The 21,743-nt window shown below is 43.2% G+C and overlaps 1 protein-coding gene across 1 annotated transcript; it reads left to right on the top strand.

Moving 5' to 3' along the window:
* Window positions 1–579: 579 nt before the first annotated feature.
* On the top strand, window positions 580–20,967 carry LOC120946073 (C-type lectin domain family 12 member B-like). Its single transcript, XM_040360786.1, has 6 exons — window positions 580–667; window positions 14,421–14,513; window positions 16,155–16,289; window positions 17,064–17,218; window positions 20,177–20,286; window positions 20,823–20,967. Exons 1-6 carry the CDS (start codon window positions 580–582, stop codon window positions 20,965–20,967), a joined length of 726 nt encoding a protein of 241 aa, XP_040216720.1.
* The last annotated feature ends 776 nt before the right edge of the window (window positions 20,968–21,743 follow it).

Genomic DNA, 21,743 nt, shown 5'->3' with positions numbered 1-21,743 from the left:
TACTACAGAAGAGAGACCTTTACAGAAGAGAGACCTTTACAGAAGAGAGACCTTTACAGAAGAGAGACTTCTACAGAAGAGAGACTTCTACAGAAGAGAGACCTCTACAGAAGAGAGACCTTTACAGAAGAGAGACCTTTACAGAAGAGAGACCTCTACAGAAGAGAGACCTTTACAGAAGAGAGACCTCTACAGAAGAGAGACCTCTACAGAAGAGAGACCTTTACAGAAGAGAGACCTCTACAGAAGAGAGACCTCAACAGAAGAGAGACCTTTACAGAAGAGAGACCTTTACAGAAGAGAGACTTCTACAGAAGAGAGACTTCAACAGAAGAGAGACCTCTACAGAAGAGAGACCTTTACAGAAGAGAGACCTCTACAGAAGAGAGACTTCTACAGAAGAGAGACCTTTACAGAAGAGAGACCTCTACAGAAGAGATACCTCTACAGAAGAGAGACCTTTACAGAAGAGAGACCTCTACAGAAGAGAGACCTCTACAGAAGAGAGACCTCTGTATACCAGAGACACCACTGAATACAGATATACAGTCCAAGCTGATACACTGACACACTGACACCATGGCTGAGCAGCCCGTCTACACCAATATAACTCCAACCGAGACTGAAGTGACCAGAGAGAGACAACCCAAGTCCCACCGCTGTCCAGGTATGTGTGTATGATAAGAATATTTTATTATTTCTACATTCCAGCCAACAAACCTCATTCTGTGTTATTATCTCATCAGAATGACAATATTGATAATCATGGATCTTCAATCTGATTGGATGATTATAGACTGTGATCAATATTTCAAGGAAGACTCTGTACTTATACAAGGAACTTTTCAAAATAGTTTTATGAATTTGTAACTATATCTCTAAAACATCCCCGATCATTACACAGAGCCTCTAGATTGTAAGCTCTGATGGACGAGGCTCTGTCCTTGCTGTACATTGTACTGGCCCATCATGTTATAAACTGCCTGTGTAAAGCCTCGTACACACGATCAGTCCATCCCATGAGAACGGTCCGATGGACCGTTGTTATAGGTTAACCGATGAAGCTGACTGATGGTCCGTCGTGCCTACACGCAAGTTGGCTTTTTTTTAACCAATGGATAAATAACCTATGGGGCCCACACACGATCGGTTTTCACTCATGAAAACGGTCCATCAGACCATTGTCCTCTGGTTAACCTATCGTGTGTACGAGGCCTGACTGAGGCTGATGAGCTGGTCAGATCTGCTTGAGGTTATGAACATATTTTATTCATTTAAGGATTTTACCACCACATTGGAACACATAGTACACTCTTATGCTGCGTACACACGATTGGAAAACCGTGGATTTTTTTCCCCAACGGAATGTTGGCTCAAACTTGTGTTGCATACACACGGTCACACCAAATTCTGACTGTCAGTGTGATGAGTCCCCTCATATCACAGAGGTGTGTGGAGTCAGGCAGTGGCGGTGCGTCCATAGAGGGTGCAGGAGCGCCGCCCCCTCTCTCTCCTGCCCCGCCACTGCATTGCATGAATCCATGTATTTTCGCTGCCACCCACTATTCAGATGGCCGGCCCCTGGTGAGCGCCGGCCATCTGAATAACGGCAGCTGTTTGGCTTTGGAAGTGTCTATCATATAAGTGCACTGATTGGAGGCTTGTTGTGTTTAAAATAAATGTTTAAATGTAAGAAATTTTCTGTATCACTCATTACTTAGCGGAGTAATAATGGAACTTCCGCTTTTCGGAATCCCCCCCCCCCCCTCCGGTGTCACATTTGGTACCTTTCAGGGGGAGGAGGGAGCAGATACCTGTGTGATCCAGGTATTTGCTCCCTCTTCCGGGCATAGATCACCATGGTGACTGTGGTGACCTACGCCACATCTGGAGCCTACTCCGCCCCCTCGCTGTCTTCTGGGAGACGCACAGGTCCTAGAAGACAGCAGGGACCAGTGGGATCGCGCAGCGCGACTCGTGCATCATGCACAGTAGGGAACCAGGAAGTGAAGCTGCAAGGCTTCACTTCCTGATTCCCTTACCATAGATGGCGGCAGCAGCACCCGAGGGAGAGATCGGCTTCGGATGCTGACATTGCGTGGGCCCAGGACAGGTAATTATCCGTATATTAAAAGTCAACAGCTGCAGTATTTGTAGTTGCTGACTTTTAATTTATTTTTTTCAGCAGAACTCCGCTGCTTTTACACTGGACTGTCATTCAGGATCATGATCAGGATTGATTTTAAAGATTTAACCGCTTCCTGACCGCCGCATGTATATATACGTCCACAGAATGGCACATACAGGCAAATGGGCGTACAGGTACGTCCTTGCCATCTAGCGGGTGGGGGGTCCGATCGGGACCCCCCCCCCCCCGCGCTACATGCGGCGGTCGGATTCCCGCGGGGAGCGATCCGGGACGACGGCGCGGCTATTTGTTTATAGCCGCTCCGTCGCGATCGGTCCCCGGAGCTGAAGAACGGGGAGAGCCGTATGTAAACACGGCTTCCCCGTGCTTCACTGTGGCGGCGTATCGATCGAGTGATCCCTTATATAGGGAGACTCGATCGATGACATCAGTCCTACAGCCACACCCCCCTACAGTAGTAAACACACACTAGGTGAACCCTAACTCCTACAGCGCCCCCTGTGGTTAACTCCCAAACTGCAACTGTCATTTTCCCATAAACAATGCAATTTAAATGCATTTTTTGCTGTGAAAATGACAATGGTCCCAAAAATGTGTCAAAAATGTCCGAAGTGTCCGCCATAATGTCGCAGTCACGAAAAAAATCGCTGATCGCCGCCATTAGTAGTAAAAAAAAAAAAAATAATAAAAATGCAATAAAACTATCCCCTATTTTGTAAACGCTATAAATTTTGCGCAAACCAATCGATAAACGCTTATTGCGTTTTTTTTTACCAAAAATAGGTAGAAGAATACGTATCGGCCTAAACTGAGGGAAAAAAAAACATTTTTATATATTTTTGGGGGATATTTATTACAGCAAAAAGTAAAAAATATTGAATTTTTTTCAAAATTGTCGCTCTATTTTTTTTTTATAGCGCAAAAAATAAAAACCGCAGAGGTGATCAAATACCACCAAAAGAAATCTCTATTTGTGGGAAAAAAGGACGCCAATTTTGTTTGGAAGCCACGTCGCACGACCGCGCAATTGTCTGTTAAAGCGACGCAGTGCCGAATCGCAAAACCTGGCCTGGGCATTTAGCTGCCTAAAGGTCCGGGGCTTAAGTGGTTAATTGAACTGACAAGCTGTTTGTGGAAAGTCTTTCAAATCTATCCCGGGTTCGTTCATCTCTTCCTAGTCATGATCTTTAGTATAACAGACCTTGAGGAATTGGCTATGAACCAAGAAGACACTTCACCACGACAACAATGAATGGGCAACTTTAGGTGATCAATAATTTGGCACTTCTTTTGACTCATGGAAAAGAGGGAGCAACTGCGCTAAGTAGGTAAATTTAAATGATAAGCAGCAATTATTATGTCAAACAAAACACAAAAAATACAGAAAAAAAGGAAGATAACTGCGCTAAACCAGAAACGTACACGAAAATGTACAGATCTTGTGATATATGGAAATACAATGGACAGATGCCCAAGTGTGTATCAAAAGTACAGGCCACAAAAACGGTGGCCTATTAGTAATTATGTGACTAAATACTATACGATTGGGTTCCAGGTCCCTGGATGCCCAAATCTAAAAGTGAAAAATAAACAAATATAAACAAATAAATGACTGTAACTTGTGTCACGGCTATCAATCTATCACCAATTTTGCAGTAAGTGATATTGCACAATACACGGATATTGTGACATAAATGATTAATTTTGTGAAAAGTCCAGGAAAAAAAGGAAGTCCATAATGGGCTGTGAAAAACACCCGTGCGGATGGTTAACCATGCGATTATCCGTGAAATAGGTTATCCAAAAGTGAATCCACCACCAGTGATCGTAAGCCGCTTACCAGATTGAAAGGTCCCTAAGGACCAAGCCCAGCATGTAGCTCCTCAAAAAAGCGATGTTGGTATCCAGATGCAGGCAGACTCCACAATGATATTCACATAAGCCAAAAGAAGAAAGGAAATGCTTCCATAGCATAAAACCACATGTGACTTTATTAAAATATATGTAGCAGATATTACACTCACATTTCAGAAGATTCAGTAAAACATTTCTGCCATGCAGCTCCGGCCGGACGCTGACAGGCAACAGGACTGCTCGTAGCGAGTAAACAGTTGAGAGGGGATGACACAGGAATGCCGCTCGCTCCACCCGACGCGTTTCGTGAAAGAATCACTTCGTCTTGGGGTACGAGCAGCACCCTGTATCACCCCCTCTTATATAGGTGACATACAAACAAACAGGCCTAATTACGGGCCGAACGCGCGCACGCCCGACGCCCCAGCTGCAACATCAAGGTGCCGCTGTGTTCCCACCCACCTCGACCACTGACTGGCTGTCATCGAGGGGGGGAGACGCCCTATTGGGCGGAACAGCAGGCATGACGAGATGCGCGCGCGGACCGGGAAGCTGGCCTGATAAACAAATATACCCAAGCCTCGTTCTAAGGTCGCACTCGAGCACGGCGTCCCGTAATCACAGCAGGCGTGACGCGGTGCGCGCGCGGACCGGGAAGCCGGCCTGATAAAAATAAAACCAAGCCTCGTTCTGAGGTCGCGCTCGAGCACGACGCCCCGTGATCACGGTGCGGTGACGCGTTCCATAGTGCTCCAACCTACTACAACAGCAATTGGCTGGCGGCCTCCACAGTGGGACGCCCACACATGGGGAGCGTAAACGTCACCTCGTACTAGAGCGGAACCCAGCGAGGTATAGTCAAAGGAGTCCCGGAAATGGTTGTTGCACATGTTATAGGGGACACATTTTAAAAAGTTATTATACACTCATAATAGCACATACTGCGTGGACAAATGATGTCCATAATTGCATAATTATGCAGAGTACAGTAATTAACATTAAAAAACAATAATACAATCGATTTAAATATTCAATCGAATAGGATTATGATAAAAAGTACAGCCTTGGGCAGTTTATAATCACCTTGAGTAGCAATACATTTCTGGACCAAAAAGGGGCACATTAAACATTGAGGCCAAAGATGCAACCCTAGATCCTCAAGGGACTTTAGATGCCGTTAATTTTAATTCTAATTAGTGTCAAGCACAGATGGCAATTTTCCAAAAAATCTGCACAAAGGCCTATCCATTCAGAAGTGAATCTTATCAGATAGATCTTGTAGCCACCGGTTGATGGAACCAAAGCAACGTCCCATATACCGATATTTGACATGTTGAAACTGAAGACACAGACCTATAGTGAATCTGATACCTAACTAAAGGCTTTGATCATATATAAAAATCTATGTGCCAAAAATTAGGGGACAGTGTGGTCTACTTGTTATAGCACCCCCCATATTTGTGATGAAAAACCTCCCAAAAACCACCAAAAACGCAAAAGAAGGTAGGGGGGCGTTACACTATAAATACAAAAATGCCCCTCACTTCCTACTCACCTTAAAAAAGTAAAAGAGTAGGTTATAAAGGGAGGGGCCATATAAGAACCCAAACGTGAAGAAGGGGAAGATAACTGCGCTAAACCAGAAACGTACACAAAAATGTACAGATCTTGTGATATATGGAAATACAATGGACAGATGCCCAAGTGTGTATCAAAAGTACAGGCCACAAAACGTTGGCCTATTAGTAATTAAGTGACTAAATACTATACGATTGGGTTCCAGGTCTCTGGATGCCCAAATCTAAAAGTGAAAAAATAAACAAATATAAACAGTGCCCTTGCGGGTTACAGTACGTGGGGAGGACAAAGAGGGAAATGAGGATTAGAGTCAACGAACATATAGCGAACATCAGAAAAGGTTTCCCAAACCATTCAGTCTCACGACATTATGATGAAGCCCATAATAGGGACCCGACAGGGACATTGTTTATAGGTATTGACAAATACAGGCCCCATTGGAGGGGGAGTTCGCTTGTCAGAGAAATATCTAAATGTGAGATGTCCTGGATCCATCGACTAAGGACTTATCTCCCATATGGACTCAATGTTGACACGGACATAAACGCTTTCATTAATAATTCCTGATTCTGTTTTTTTTTTTGTGATAGATTGATAGTGATAGATTGATAGCCGTGACACATGTTACGGTCATTCATTTGTTTATATTTGTTTATTTTTTCACTTTTAGATTTGGGCATCCAGAGACCTGGAACCCAATCGTATAGTATTTAGTCACTTAATTACTAATAGGCCAACGTTTTGTGGCCTGTACTTTTGATACACACTTGGGCATCTGTCCATTGTATTTCCATATATCACAAGATCTGTACATTTTTGTGTACGTTTCTGGTTTAGCGCAGTTATCTTCCCCTTCTTCACGTTTGGGTTCTTATATGGCCCCTCCCTTTATAACCTACTCTTTTACTTTTTTAAGGTGAGTAGGAAGTGAGGGGCATTTTTGTATTTATAGTGTAACGCCCCCCTACCTTCTTTTGCGTTTTTGGTGGTTTTTGGGAGGTTTTTCATCACAAATATGGGGGGTGCTATAACAAGTAGACCACACTGTCCCCTAATTTTTGGCACATAGATTTTTATATATGATCAAAGCCTTTAGTTAGGTATCAGATTCACTATAGGTCTGTGTCTTCAGTTTCAACATGTCAAATATCGGTATATGGGACGTTGCTTTGGTTCCATCAACCGGTGGCTACAAGATCTATCTGATAAGATTCACTTCTGAATGGATAGGCCTTTGTGCAGATTTTTTGGAAAATTGCCATCTGTGCTTGACACTAATTAGAATTAAAATTAACGGCATCTAAAGTCCCTTGAGGATCTAGGGTTGCATCTTTGGCCTCAATGTTTAATGTGCCCCTTTTTGGTCCAGAAATGTATTGCTACTCAAGGTGATTATAAACTGCCCAAGGCTGTACTTTTTATCATAATCCTATTCGATTGAATATTTAAATCGATTGTATTATTGTTTTTTAATGTTAATTACTGTACTCTGCATAATTATGCAATTATGGACATCATTTGTCCACGCAGTATGTGCTATTATGAGTGTATAATAACTTTTTAAAATGTGTCCCCTATAACATAGTTACATAGTTACATAGTTAGTCAGGTTGAAAAAAGACACAAGTCCATCCAGTTCAACCACAAAAAATAAAAAAACAAAAATAAAAAACACAGTAAAATCCTATACACCCAACTCCATTCCCACAGTTGATCCAGAGGAAGGCAAAAAACCCCAGCAGAGCATGATCCAATTTGCTACAGCAGGGGAAAAAATTCCTTCCTGATCCCCCGAGAGGCAATCGGATTTACCCTGGATCAACTTTACCTACAAATCTTAATACTCAAGTTATATTCTGTACATTTAGGAAAGAATCCAGGCCTTTCTTAAAGCAATCTACTGAGCTGGCCAGAACCACCTCTGGAGGGAGTCTGTTCCACATTTTCACAGCTCTTACTGTGAAGAAACCTTTCCGTATTTGGAGGTGAAATCTCTTTTCCTCTAGACGTAAAGAGTGCCCCCTTGTCCTCAGTGTTGACCGTAAAGTGAATAACTCAACACCAAGTTCACTGTATGGACCTCTTATATATTTGTACATGTTGATCATATCTCCCCTTACTCTCCTCTTCTCAAGAGTGAATAAATTCAGTTCCTCTAATCTTTCCTCATAGCTGAGCTCCTCCATGCCTCTTATCAGTTTGGTTGCCCTTCTCTGCACTTTCTCCAGTTCTCCGATGTCCTTTTTGAGAACTGGTGCCCAAAACTGAACTGCATATTCCAGATGAGGTCTTACTAATGATTTGTACAGGGGCAAAATTATATCTCTGTCTCTGGAGTCCATACCTCTCTTAATACAAGAAAGGACTTTGCTCGCTTTGGAAACTGCAGCTTGGCATTGCATGCCATTATTGAGCTTATGATCAACTAAAACCCCCAGATCCTTCTCCACTACAGATCCCCCAGATCCTTCTCCACTACGGATCCCCCAGATCCTTCTGCACTACAGATCCCCCCAGATCCTTCTCCACTACAGATCCCCCCCAGATCCTTCTCAACTACAGATCCCCCCAGATCCTTCTCAACTACAGATCCCCCCAGTTGTACTCCCCCTAGTATGTATGATGCATGCATATTCTTAGCCCCCAAGTGCATAACTTTACATTTATCTACATTAAACCTCATCTGCCACTCAGTCGCCCAATTAGACAGAGCATTGAGGTCGGCTTGTAAATTGGAGACATCCTGCAAGGACGTTATTCCACTGCATAGCTTGGTGTCATCTGCAAAGACAGAAATGTTACTTTTGATCTCAGACCCAATATCATTTATAAATATATTGAAAAGTAAGGGTCCCAGCACTGAACCTTGGGGTACACCACTGATAACCTTGGACCATTCAGAGTAAGAATCATTAACCACGACTCTCTGAATTCTGTCTTTCAGCCAGTTTTCTATCCATTTACAAACTGATATATCCAATCCTGTAGACCTTACCTTACACATGAGCCGTGTGTGCGGAACTGTATCGAACGCTTTTGCAAAATCCAAATATATCACGTCCACAGCCACGCCTCTGTCCAGGGTTTTACTTACCTCTTCATAAAAGGAAATCAGGTTTGTCTGACAACTTCTGTCTTTCATGACTCCATGTTGTCTGCTGCTTAAATAGTTTGTTTCCAGCAAGAACTCATCCATGTGGTCTTTTATTAAACGTTCCAGTATCTTCCCAACTATAGAAGTTAAACTAACAGGTCTATAGTTACTTGGTAAAGACTTTGTTCCCTTTTTAAATATGGGCACCACATTGGCCCTGCGCCAATCCAGTGGTACTATTCCTGTCTTTAATGAGTCCCTAAATATTAGATACAGTGGCTTAGATACAGTGGCTTTGAAATGACAGAGCTCAACTCACCTAGGATCCGTGGATGGATGCCATCAGGTCCAGGTGCTTTATCCACCTTTATTCTGTCTAAATATTTCTGGACCATATCACTTTTGAGCCATTGTGGATTTGAGGCTGTGTCACTCCCACCCCCATTTTGGACATGAGCTCCCCAATGCTCCATTGTATACACAGAGCTGAAGAAAACATTAAATACATGTGCAACAACCATTTCCGGGACTCCTTTGACTATCAGAAATTTTGAGTATTAACATTCAAAAAAAAGATAGAAGTGCCTTACAAAAAGATTTTAAGTTCGCCTGGAAAGAGGAATTAACATACCTGGGAATTAAGCTAGCAATCTCTAGAGAGAGCTTATATAAAATTAATTTTATGACGTTATTAAACGAGGTTAAAACCGAGTTAAATAGAATTGCTCCGGGGCAATTGTCCTGGACTGGAAGAATAAACATATATAAAATGACAATCTTGCCAAAGATACTTTACAAATTACAGATGCTTCCGATACCAATTCCCCAAACCTATTTTAAAAAATTACAATCACTCCTTGTAAGATTTATTTGGAGGGGGAAAAAACCACGGGTTAAAATGAATATACTGATTAAAGATAAATCACAGGGAGGGTTAGGGGCACCGGATATTAAAAAATATCACCAAGCAATTGTAATAACACGCCTCATGGATTGGGCAAGAAATAATACAGAAAAAAGGTGGGTACATTTAGAAATCACGACGAGTAAACTACCACTGGGAAAACTAATCTGGGTACCGGCACAGTATAGAGGAATTAATTTAGAAACGCACTATATTACGAGATATGCTTTAACTATATGGGATCAAATTCACAAAAAAAATAAATGGGAATATAACTCACCCCTACTCCCTTTAACGGATACACAGTATTTCTTACCAGGAGAAAAAAATAGGTTTGGAAAATGGATATTGCAAGAAAATATAAAACTAAAAGACGTTATGAGGTCTAACAGGCTTTTAACAATTCAGGAACTAAAAAATAAACAGGATATGATTCTTATTAATGAATGGCGCTATATACAATTAAAACATTTTTTTGATAGTCTTCCCCAACCAGTTAGAGCAGAAACAAATTTACTCCCTTTCGAAAATTTATGTGAAGGAAAAACGGAGAAGGGCATCATCTCTAAAATATATCAGATATTAAATGAAACAAAATCACAGAATGCTCTACCATATATCGCGAAGTGGGAGGAAGAGTTGGGATCCCGGGTAAATGATTTTGAGATCAATCAAATAATAACTAGGGTCCATGAAACCTCAATAAATAATGATACCAGGGAACTAAACTATAAATGCTTGGTTCAATGGTACCTTACACCAGATAAATTACATAAAATTTCAAAATCTACCTCACAACAATGTTGGAGAGGGTGTGGTGAAGTGGGCTCAATGGCGCATGTTTGGTGGAAATGCACCAAAATAAAAACATATTGGAGGGAAATAAGGAAAAAGATCCAGGAAATTACAAATAATGACCTCCCAGATGACCCTTGGGTATGCGTATTACATGGATCACGAATTCCCACAAAACAATACTTGAAAACTTTGGTTCCACAACTCTTGAATGCAGCAAAACACCAGATAGCGCGTAATTGGAAGAAAAAAGAGAGCCCTTCCCTGCACGGGTGGTGTAATAGAGTGGAGGAAATTTATAATTTAGAACATCTAAGATTTAAAGATGAGGCGAACTGGGAAGAATTTGTAGAAAAATGGGAAAAATGGAAAAAATTTAAATACACAATAGGTTTCGCTGATGCTATGGATATCCAGTGAACTAGGGGGAGATAGGTATGTTTTATGTTTTTTGATTTTTTTCTTTGGGTTTTTTTTTTTTTTTTTTTTTTTTTTTTTTTTTTTTTTTTTTTTTTTTTTTCCTCTCCTTTTTTGGACACGACTTGGATAAGCACGTACTGATAGGATTGATGTGGGAGAGACCATCCGGGCCCAAGAGATTCCGGGAGGCCTCTCGCACACATACAAGCAAGAACCAGGGCGCAAGGGACAGTGATGTAATTAAGAAAGGGAAGCTTGGGTATAATATTGGCTCCGAAACTATCGAATTAATAAATAGATACTGGCAGGGAAAGATGAGGGAGGGGGGAGGGGGGGAGGGTTAGGATGGGTAGTTTTTTCCCATACAGATCTCCAGAGTGATGTAGTTTCTCTGAAAATTAAAGTGGAAATGGAAAGGGAGGGAAAGTAATTTTTTCCTTTTTGAAATATTAAAAAGAAAAAAAAAGAAAAAAGGGGAAAAAAAAAAAAAAAGGAAAAAAAAAAGAAGGATAATATATGTATATATATATATATATATATATATCAAATAAAAGATTACCACCCACTTATGATGCGATACCATAGAGGAGATGATATCGGCATGTGAAATATGGGCCAAGAGTCTGGCCCCCTCCTCGCCTAAAAGATCCTTTTTATCTTTGGTGGAGTCTGAAGTGGGAAGAAAAAAAAAAAAAAAAAAAAAAAAAAAAAAAAAAAAAAAGAGTCCCTAAATATTAGATACAGTGGCTTAGATACAGTGGCTTTGAAATGACAGAGCTCAACTCACCTAGGATCCGTGGATGGATGCCATCAGGTCCAGGTGCTTTATCCACCTTTATTCTGTCTAAATATTTCTGGACCATATCACTTTTGAGCCATTGTGGATTTGAGGCTGTGTCACTCCCACCCCCATTTTGGACATGAGCTCCCCAATGCTCCATTGTATACACAGAGCTGAAGAAAACATTAAATACATGTGCAACAACCATTTCCGGGACTCCTTTGACTATCCCTCGCTGGGTTCCGCTCTAGTACGAGGTGACGTTTACGCTCCCCATGTGTGGGCGTCCCACTGTGGAGGCCGCCAGCCAATTGCTGTTGTAGTAGGTTGGAGCACTATGGAGCGCGTCACCGCACCGTGATCACGGGGCGTCGTGCTCGAGCGCGACCTCAGAACGAGGCTTGGTTTTATTTTTATCAGGCCGGCTTCCCGGTCCGCGCGCGCACCGCGTCACGCCTGCTGTGATTACGGGACGCCGTGCTCGAGTGCGACCTTAGAACGAGGCTTGGGTATATTTGTTTATCAGGCCAGCTTCCCGGTCCGCGCGCGCATCTCGTCATGCCTGCTGTTCCGCCCAATAGGGCGTCTCCCCCCCTCGATGACAGCCAGTCAGTGGTCGAGGTGGGTGGGAACACAGCGGCACCTTGATGTTGCAGCTGGGGCGTCGGGCGTGCGCGCGTTCGGCCCGTAATTAGGCCTGTTTGTTTGTATGTCACCTATATAAGAGGGGGTGATACAGGGTGCTGCTCGTACCCCAAGACGAAGTGATTCTTTCACGAAACGCGTCGGGTGGAGCGAGCGGCATTCCTGTGTCATCCCCTCTCAACTGTTTACTCACTACGAGCAGTCCTGTTGCCTGTCAGCGTCCGGCCGGAGCTGCATGGCAGAAATGTTTTACTGAATCTTCTGAAATGTGAGTGTAATATCTGCTACATATATTTTAATAAAGTCACATGTGGTTTTATGCTATGGAAGCATTTCCTTTCTTCTTTTGGCTTATGTGAATATCATTGTGGAGTCTGCCTGCATCTGGATACCAACATCGCTTTTTTGAGGAGCTACATGCTGGGCTTGGTCCTTAGGGACCTTTCAATCTTTTGACTCATGCCCTGTACACACGATCGTATTTCCCCTCGGAAAAAACGGTGGTGTGTACGAGGCATTACAGATTGTGTGGTGAACTCATTTTCACATAAAGGACCGTGTCAGTTATGTTCCTGCGTCTTGTATTATTCCAGAACAAATAACAAGCAGATCATTATTCGGAAATTTGAATATTTCTTCCACATATCCTGATAAGTGATACATTCATTCTAAATGGATTTTGCTTGTCCATAGTTGGACCCTTTATGGTCTCCAGACATAGTTGGACCCTTTATGGTCTCCAGACATAGTTGGACCCTTAATGGTCTCCAGACATAGTTGGACCCTTTATGGTCTCCAGACATAGTTGGACCCTTTATGGTCTCCAGACATAGTTGGACCCTTTATGGTCTCCAGACATAGTTGGACCCTTAATGGTCTCCAGACATAGTTGGACCCTTTATGGTCTCCAGACATAGTTGGACCCTTTATGATCTCCAGACATAGTTGGACCCTTTATGGTCTCCAGACATGGTTGGACCCTTTATGGTCTCCAGACATAGTTGGACCCTGTATGGTCTCCAGACATAGTTGGGCCCTTTATGGTCTCCAGACATAGTTGGACCCTTTATGGTCTCCAGACATAGTTGGACCCTTTATGGTCTCCAGACATAGTTGGACCCTTAATGGTCTCCAGACATAGTTGGACCCTTTATGGTCTCCAGACATAGTTGGACCCTTAATGGTCTCCAGACATAGTTGGACCCTTTATGGTCTCCAGACATGGTTGGACCCTTTATGGTCTCCAGACATAGTTGGACCCTTTATGGTCTCCAGACATGGTTGGACCCTTTATGGTCTCCAGACATAGTTGGACCCTTTATGGTCTCCAGACATGGTTGGACCCTTTATGGTCTCCAGACATAGTTGGACCCTTTATGGTCTCCAGACATGGTTGGACCCTTTATGGTCTCCAGACATAGTTGGACCCTTTATGGTCTCCTGACATGGTTGGACCCTTTATGGTCTCCAGACATAGTTGGACCCTGTATGGTCTCCAGACATAGTTGGGCCCTTTATGGTCTCCAGACATAGTTGGACCCTTTATGGTCTCCAGACATAGTTGGACCCTTTATGGTCTCCAGACATAGTTGGACCCTTAATGGTCTCCAGACATAGTTGGACCCTTAATGGTCTCCAGACATGGTTGGACCCTTTATGGTCTCCAGACATGGTTGGACCCTTTATGGTCTCCAGACATAGTTGGACCCTTAATGGTCTCCTGACATGGTTGGACCCTTTATGGTCTCCAGACATAGTTGGACCCTGTATGGTCTCCAGACATAGTTGGGCCCTTTATGGTCTCCAGACATAGTTGGACCCTTTATGGTCTCCAGACATAGTTGGACCCTTTATGGTCTCCAGACATAGTTGGACCCTTAATGGTCTCCAGACATAGTTGGACCCTTAATGGTCTCCAGACATGGTTGGACCCTTTATGGTCTCCAGACATGGTTGGACCCTTTATGGTCTCCAGACATAGTTGGACCCTTAATGGTCTCCAGACATGGTTGGACCCTTTATGGTCTCCAGACATAGTTGGACCCTTAATGGTCTCCAGACATAGTTGGACCCTTTATGGTCTCCAGACATAGTTGGACCCTTTATGGTCTCCAGACATAGTTGGACCCTTATTGGTCTCCAGACATAGTTGGTTGGTTAGCATCTAATCCATGAGTGTGGATATTTTCTGTCTTTCCAGGTCACCATTTCCGGAACTCTACATTTACGTTTGGCTTCCTCCTCCTGACGCATTTTGTTGTGCTGGCTTTCTGGTTATGGCACGTGATACAAGGTGAGTCCATCCGCCTTCAGATCTAAGGCGTAATCTAGAGCTGTAATTTAGGTTATAACGTTTAACCACTCCAGACCCGGACCATTGTGCAGCTAAAGGACCTTGCCCCCTTTTTGCGATTCGGAACTGCGTTGCTTTACCTGACAATTGCGCGGTCGTGCGACGTGGCTCCTAAACAAAATTGGCGTCCTTTTTTTCTCCCACCAATTGAGCTCTTTTTGGTGGTATTTGATCACCTCTGCGGTTTTTATTTTTTGCGCTACAAACAAAAATAGAGCGACAATTTTGAAAAAAAAAAAATGTTTTACTTTTTGCTGTAATAAATATCCCCCAAAAATATATATCAAAAAATGTTTTCCTCAGTTTAGGCCGATACATCTATATTATCTTTGGTTAAAAAAAAAATCGCAATAAGCGTTTATGGATTGGTTTGCGTGAAAGCATTTACAAAATAGGGGATAGTTTTATGGCATTTTTATTAATATATTTATTTTTTACTATTAATGGCGGCGATCAGCGATTTTTATCATGACTACAACATTATTGCGGACACATCGGGCACTTTTGACACCATTTTGGGACCATTGTCATTTTTACAGCAAACAGTGCTATAAAAATGCACTGATTACTGTGAAAATGACACTGGCAGTGAAAGGGTTAACCACAGGGGGGCGCTGAAGGGGTTATGTTTCACCTAGTGTGTGTTTACAACTGTAGGGGGGTGTGGCTGTAGGAGTGACTTCATCGATTGTGTCCCCCTATAAAAGCGATGACACGATCGATGCTGCCGCCACAGTGAAGAACGGGGAAGCTGTGTTTACACGCAGCTCTCCCCGTTCTTCAGCTCCGGGGACCGATCGCGGGACCCCAGCGGCGATCGGGTCCCTTGGTCCCGGAGCTTCGGACCGGGTTGCGGGCGCAACGTGGGCGCGCGCCTGCGACCCACGGCTGGGTACATGTACAGGACGTACCTGTACGTACATGTGCCCAGCCGTGCCATTCTGCTGACGTATATGTGCAGGAGGCGGTCCTTAAGTGGTTAATGGCGGCGATCATCGATTTTTTTTCGTGACTGCGACATTATGGCGGACACATCGGACACTTTTGACACATTTTTGGGACCATTGTCATTTATACAGCAAACAGTGCTATAAAAATGCACTGATTACTGTGAAAATTACACTGGTAGTGAAGGGGTTAACCTGTAGGGGGCGCTGAAGGGGTTAAGTGTTCCCTAATGTGTGTTTCTTACTGTAGGGGGGTGTGGCCTGGCATGTGATGTCACTGATCGTATGACAGGGAAAAGACGATCAGTGACCGGCTCACTAGGAAGTACGGGCATATGGTTGTTTACACTCACCTCTCCCCGTTCTTCAGCTCTGTGATCCGATCGCGGGACACCAGCGGCGATCGGGTCCCGCGGGCGTGGTCACGGAGCTCAGAACGGATCGTGAGCGCGCCACCGGTGGAGCACTCATGACCCACGGCCGGACTTCTTACAGGGGACGTACCTGTACGTCCATGTGCCCAGTCGTGCCATTCTGCCGACGTGTTTAGTCGTGCGGCGGTCCTTTAGCGGTTAAGTAGAGCGGATATAGGGAAAGATGTATCTAATCCCCCGGGCCTCTCCCTGTATTTCAGTTGGAGCCAAAAATCCAGATGATGAGTTGAGACTGGAGCTGAACAGAAGTCTGGACACCCAACAGAACGTGACTCAGATGCTGGAAGACGCCAAACAACGGGTGACCTGCCTGAGAAGAGCCATCCTGGTGTCAGGTCCAAAACCTTCTAAAAACATTCTTTATATACTGAGAAGATATAAAATATATAGTAGGAGCGTACCCAGATCCAAGGCACTGCTCCAAAACATCCAACTCCCAACGCTCACGGATCATTCGGGTGCTGGTTCCTTACAGCTGGTCTTAAGAAATTAGAGTCGCACCCCAGTGTAAATTCCTCTCGGTGCTTTATTACATAGTCCATAGGAAAGCTGGACATCTCCACCTAACAAACCACACCCTCTATATGTGTTTCACCCTAACAGGCTTACTCACATAGACAGAGTAGGTAAAGCAACAAGAGGAGGTACAATTGAGTGTGACTCTCTAAATAAGACTTGGTTTCAAATGGCTTCATAAAAGCACATAAGGCATAACATAACAAATGATAAAAGTGCCATAAAATACTGTTGCTAAGTTAAACTTTCTGTTGTACGGAGCAGGGACGGGTTTCCTTGGCCGGAACCTAGTACACACATGGTGGGGAGGAGAAGAGAGTTTTGGAGCATTGCCTTCCCTTGGATCCCAAAATATAAAAATCAGTTGTAGTGTGATGACATCACAGTCACATGGAATGGGCTGGGCGATAGATACATTGATTTTCAATTTGTGTCTCATTTGCTGGACTTTTAGGATAATGTAGAGGGCTTATGTGCATACAGGAGGTCCTTTCCTTTCCTTCCTTCCGTCCTTCCTTCCTCTTCCACAATCCTATTTTGTAATAATCATGTCTTCCTTTCCTTGTTATAATCTGCCTTTCTTCTACCCCCAGATTACACCAGTAGGTGCCCCCCGGGATGGACATTGGTAAATCAGAAATGTTATTTCCTCTCCACTGATAAGAAGACGAGAGAGGACAGCGAGAGGTCCTGTGTGGAGAACGGAGCTGTGTTGGCCACGGTGAGGAGTAAAGACTCCATACTGAAGGTAATTTCTTCTCAGGGGATAATCCTGACGTTTCTTCACTTTTCTTAGTAGCTACAATCTGAATAGAAAAGCCGGTTCCCCACAAGCATGCTATAGAGAAGGCCCTTGCTCTCTATGTGGAAGCAGCGGTCTCTGCAGAGATCCAACAAGGGAGTCATATCTAAAGCTCTCTAATCAGTCATGCTTCCTGTTGATCATAGGCTTGCGCACAGGGTGTGCCAGGACACACCCTAATCATGCCATGCCGTGCCAGCTTCCCTCCTCTCCTCTCAGGAGTGGGGAAGGGGCTGATAAATATTTTATTAACTGCTCTACCTTTTCTGAATGAACACAGTGAGAGATCTGCACTGATCACTATCTTCAGTCTTAAAGCAGTTGTATATCTACACAACCCCCCCCCCCCCCAAAAAAAAAACCTGTATGGAAAAGGCATAATGAGATAGTATACAAGCTGAAAATGAAATACTTACCTTGGATAGAGGCGTCGGCATCGGATCCCATTCATCGCCAAGGGACCCGACTTTTTCCCCTGGTTGTAAAGTGGTTAATTACTACCACTTGGAAATCTATAAGGGTCATTATTATTATTATTATTATTATTATTATTATTATTATTATTATTATTTTATACAAACAATAAACAAGCGCGCAACCAAACCAAATATTCAAGTGAAGTTAACTCAAAATATTAGTGCATTTAAAATGTAAAAAATATATGGCAGTGAAAAAATAGTTATCAACGTAACTATATATGTTTGTACGTATAGATACACAAAAAAACAGTAAACAAATTGTTACCAAAGTAACGAAGTGTTAAATACCCACTGTGTAAAAAAGATAATAGAATAAAGTCCCAAACATGAAGTGAGGAAATTATTAACAGTAGGACACTTCTAGGGATTAATCCAATGATCGCTGTAATATTCGATGGAATATCTAGAAGAAGCCTGGATCTTATTTTCAGCCAAAAAAGATGCGATATTACTGCCTCTTACCGGACTAGAAGGATCTCGGGTTAAGGAGATCAGTAGAGCGTGTGCATCAGCCTGCCGGCTCCGGTAACGGACCACTCAAATCAGGGAGGGATGCTTCCGTCTTGCAGGACGAAGAAAAACACCTTCAGCTGTTTCCTCAGACCGGATCACACAGGAGATAATGGGCAGAATCCACTCGGCTTTGCTAGACACTAGTAGCCAGATTCAGAGAGAGTTATGCCGGCGTATCAGTAGATACGCCGACGTAACTCTGAATCTGCGCCGTCGTAAATTTAAGCGTATTCTGGTAACCAGATACGCTTAAATTAGGCTAAGATATGAGCGGTGTAAGTCTCCTGCGCCGTCGTATCTTAGGGTGCAATATTTAGGCTGGCCGCTAGGTGGCGCTTCCGTTGAGTTCGGCATAGAATATGCAAATGCCTAGATACGCCGATTCACGAACGTACGTGCGCCCGTCGCAGTAAAGATACGCCGTTTCCGTAAGAGATACGCCGCGTAACGATAAATCTGCCCCCTTGGTGGCGTAGCCAATGTTAAATATGGCCATCGTTCCCGCATTGAAATTTGAAAATTTTACCTCGTTTGCGTAAGTCGTCCGTGAATGGGGCTGGACGTAATTTACGTTCACGTCGAAACCAATACGTCCTTGCAGCGTACTTTGGAGCAATGCACACTGGGATATGTACACGGACGGTGCATGCGCCGTTCGTAAAAAACGTCAATCACGTCGGGTCACCAATCATTTCCATAAAACACGCCCCCCCATCCTCATTTGAGTTAGGCGCGCTTACGCCGGCCCCATTTACGCTACGCCGCCGTAAGTTAGGAGTGCTTTGTGAATACAGTACTTGCCTCTCTGACTTAAGGCGGCGTAGCGTAAATACGATACGCTACGCCGCCGGAAAGATGCGGCGCCCTACCTGAATCTAGCTATTGATCTGAGAATGGTAACTTAAAAAGCAGTAGAGTCTTCATGGTGAAGTATGTCCAAAAATGTATTTAAAAAACACTCAAGTGTCACAGCAAATAAAATTGTATATACATTCCACAGCAAGTGTCCATGACAGAGTAGAAAAAAGTATAAAATAAAACACAACGTAAAAAAATATTATATTTTGTAAATCAGCCAAGGATCAAACCTAAAGGCTGAATATTATGAGCGTGATGGCGTTAGGAAATACTGCTCCACCCGACGCGTTTCCCCAAAAAATGGCTTCAACTGGGAACGGAGGCTGAGCGCACTAATATTTTGAGTTAACTTCACTTGAATATTTGGTTTGGTTGTGCGCTTGTTTATTGTTTGTATGTTTCTTTGGGCTGTAAGTATTTAGGCTTTCACGAGCAGCAGCACCACCCTCTGAATAATATATATTTGTTTCACTCATCTTATAATACAGGGTGGGCCATTTATATGGATACACCTTAATAAAATGGGAGTGGTTGGTGATATTAACTTCCTGTTTGTGGCACATTAGTATATGTGAGGGGGGAAACTTTTCAAGATGGGTGGTGACCATGGCGGCCATTTTGAAGTCGGCCATTTTGAATCCAACTTTTGTTTTTTCAATAGGAAGAGGGTCATGTGACACATCAAACTTATTGGGAATTTTACAAGAAAAACAATGGTGTGCTTAGTTTTAACATAACTTTATTCTTTCATTAGTTATTTACAAGTTTCTGACCACTTATAAAATGTGTTCAATGTGCTCTCCAGTGACATGCGGCGAGTGCTACGCTGTGGGCTCTTGCTGAATGAAGCTAGGACAGCCACTGATGTTTCTTCATTAGACCCCTTTCACACAGGATACGCCTATAGTGGAGCGTTAAAATCGCGGTAAATTTCGCAGTAAAAACACCGCTATTTTACCGCGAATTTACCGCGATTTTAACAATTTACCTTCACTTTATATTAGGTCAAGCACAGAGTTCTTTTGCTTTAATATTATTTTATGATGTGTTTCAGTGTCACATTCAGAATCAGAATGCAGAGTTCTGGGTTGGATTACAGAAGAGGATTACATGGACTGGAAATGATTCAGTGACTCAGTGGTTCTGGTCTGACGACACAACAGAGTGAGTATCCTTCACAGAACCATGAGACGTATGCCACGTACACACGATCGGTTCGTCTGGTAAAAACGGACCGATGGATTCTTTCATCACATATCTGATGAAGCTGACTTATATCAGTCTTGCCTTCACACCATCGGTTAAAAATCCGATCGTGTCCAACGTGGTGACGTAAAACACAACGACGTGCTGAGAAAAATGAAGTTGAATGTTTCCGAGCATGCGTCGACTTGATTCTAAGCATGCGTGGATTTTTGACCGATGGATTTCCCCACAGACGATCGTTTTTTTCTATCGGTTTTTCAACCATAAGAAAAATTTAAAACAGGTTCTATTTTTTTTCACCGATGGGAAAAAAAAAACGATGGGGCCCACACACGATCGGTTCGTCCAATGAAAACGGTCCATCGGTCCGTCGTGTGTACAGGGCATTACACATACACATCATCAGATCATATCGATCTTTCCATGTTGTATTTGAAAGTATGGTGCTTGCCATCTACTGAAAGACAATTCACGGTGTTCCCTCTTCTCTCCAGGCTGTCTCTGCAAAACACGCCAACTGCACACTGTGCGAAAATGGGTCAAACTCTTGTATTATCTCCGTGTTCTGATCTCCTTCCCTGGATCTGTGAGAGGAAACCCAGCAAATCCAACTTACTGGACAAAGCCAACGCCTGCTAGTGGTGGAATCATTCATTGCAAGATCTACAATCTACATATAATATAATATAATTGAAACCATATCTTGTTATCTTGCTGAAGGATACCATGAGAAGACCTCCATTTTACTCTAGTTAACCATTTCCAAGTAAAAAAAAAACGTATTTTTAACTCCTTGCACAGCTCAGCATTATTCTTTCAGCTACCTGACTATTCTTTTCTCCTCCGGTAACCACCTTTTCACTCCATAACCAGTAGCAGTTCCAGATTCCCAGCTTGATTCCTCTGGTGATCTGTAGCTGTATACAGAGTTTTTGATCTAACTGTCAGGACTGGGCTCAGCCCTTCCTTCTCTGAGCTGGCCACTCAGCTGTCGGCTAATTGTCAGTTCCTATCTCTCCATAGTGACTCACCTGTTGAAGATTTCCTGCTCGTCAGTCCTGCTCACTTAAGCTGTCCAGCTCAGTTGATCTCTGCCTTCGCCTTGGTCAACAATGCATCACAGAGACTATTTCCTGCATTCCTGTTGAAGACTTGCTTGGCTGACGTTCCTTCTGGCTTCAGATCCTGCTTGCTGTTCTACTACGTTTATCTCTGGCTCTCTGACATTTGGCTTGGCTGACTATCCAATCCAGTTCCTGAACTCTGGCTATGTTTTGACTACGCTTACTCTGTTTATCTTTTTATTATAATTAAACAAGTGTGATTTTAAGCGGAGTTCCGGCCACAATTTCACTTTTTAAATATAAATACCCCTGTAATACACAAGCTTAATGTATTCTAGTAAAGTTAGTCTG

This window comes from Rana temporaria, chromosome 1, assembly GCF_905171775.1.
Source record: "Rana temporaria chromosome 1, aRanTem1.1, whole genome shotgun sequence".
NCBI lineage: Eukaryota > Metazoa > Chordata > Amphibia > Anura > Ranidae > Rana > Rana temporaria.
Note: the sequence above shows the minus strand (reverse complement) of the source record. Positions and strands in the feature narration are given on the sequence as shown.

What these genes read in the sequence shown, in the direction of transcription:
- LOC120946073 (XM_040360786.1), top strand. Translation starts at nt 580, where the DNA reads ATGGCTGAGCAGCCCGTCTACACCAATATAACTCCAACCGAGACTGAA. An exon ending in AAGAGCCATCCTGGTGTCAG is followed by an intron (nt 16,290 to 17,063) that starts GTCCAAAACCTT and finishes TTCTACCCCCAG; the next exon opens with ATTACACCAGTAGGTGCCCC. An exon ending in GTAAAGACTCCATACTGAAG is followed by an intron (nt 17,219 to 20,176) that starts GTAATTTCTTCT and finishes GATGTGTTTCAG; the next exon opens with TGTCACATTCAGAATCAGAA.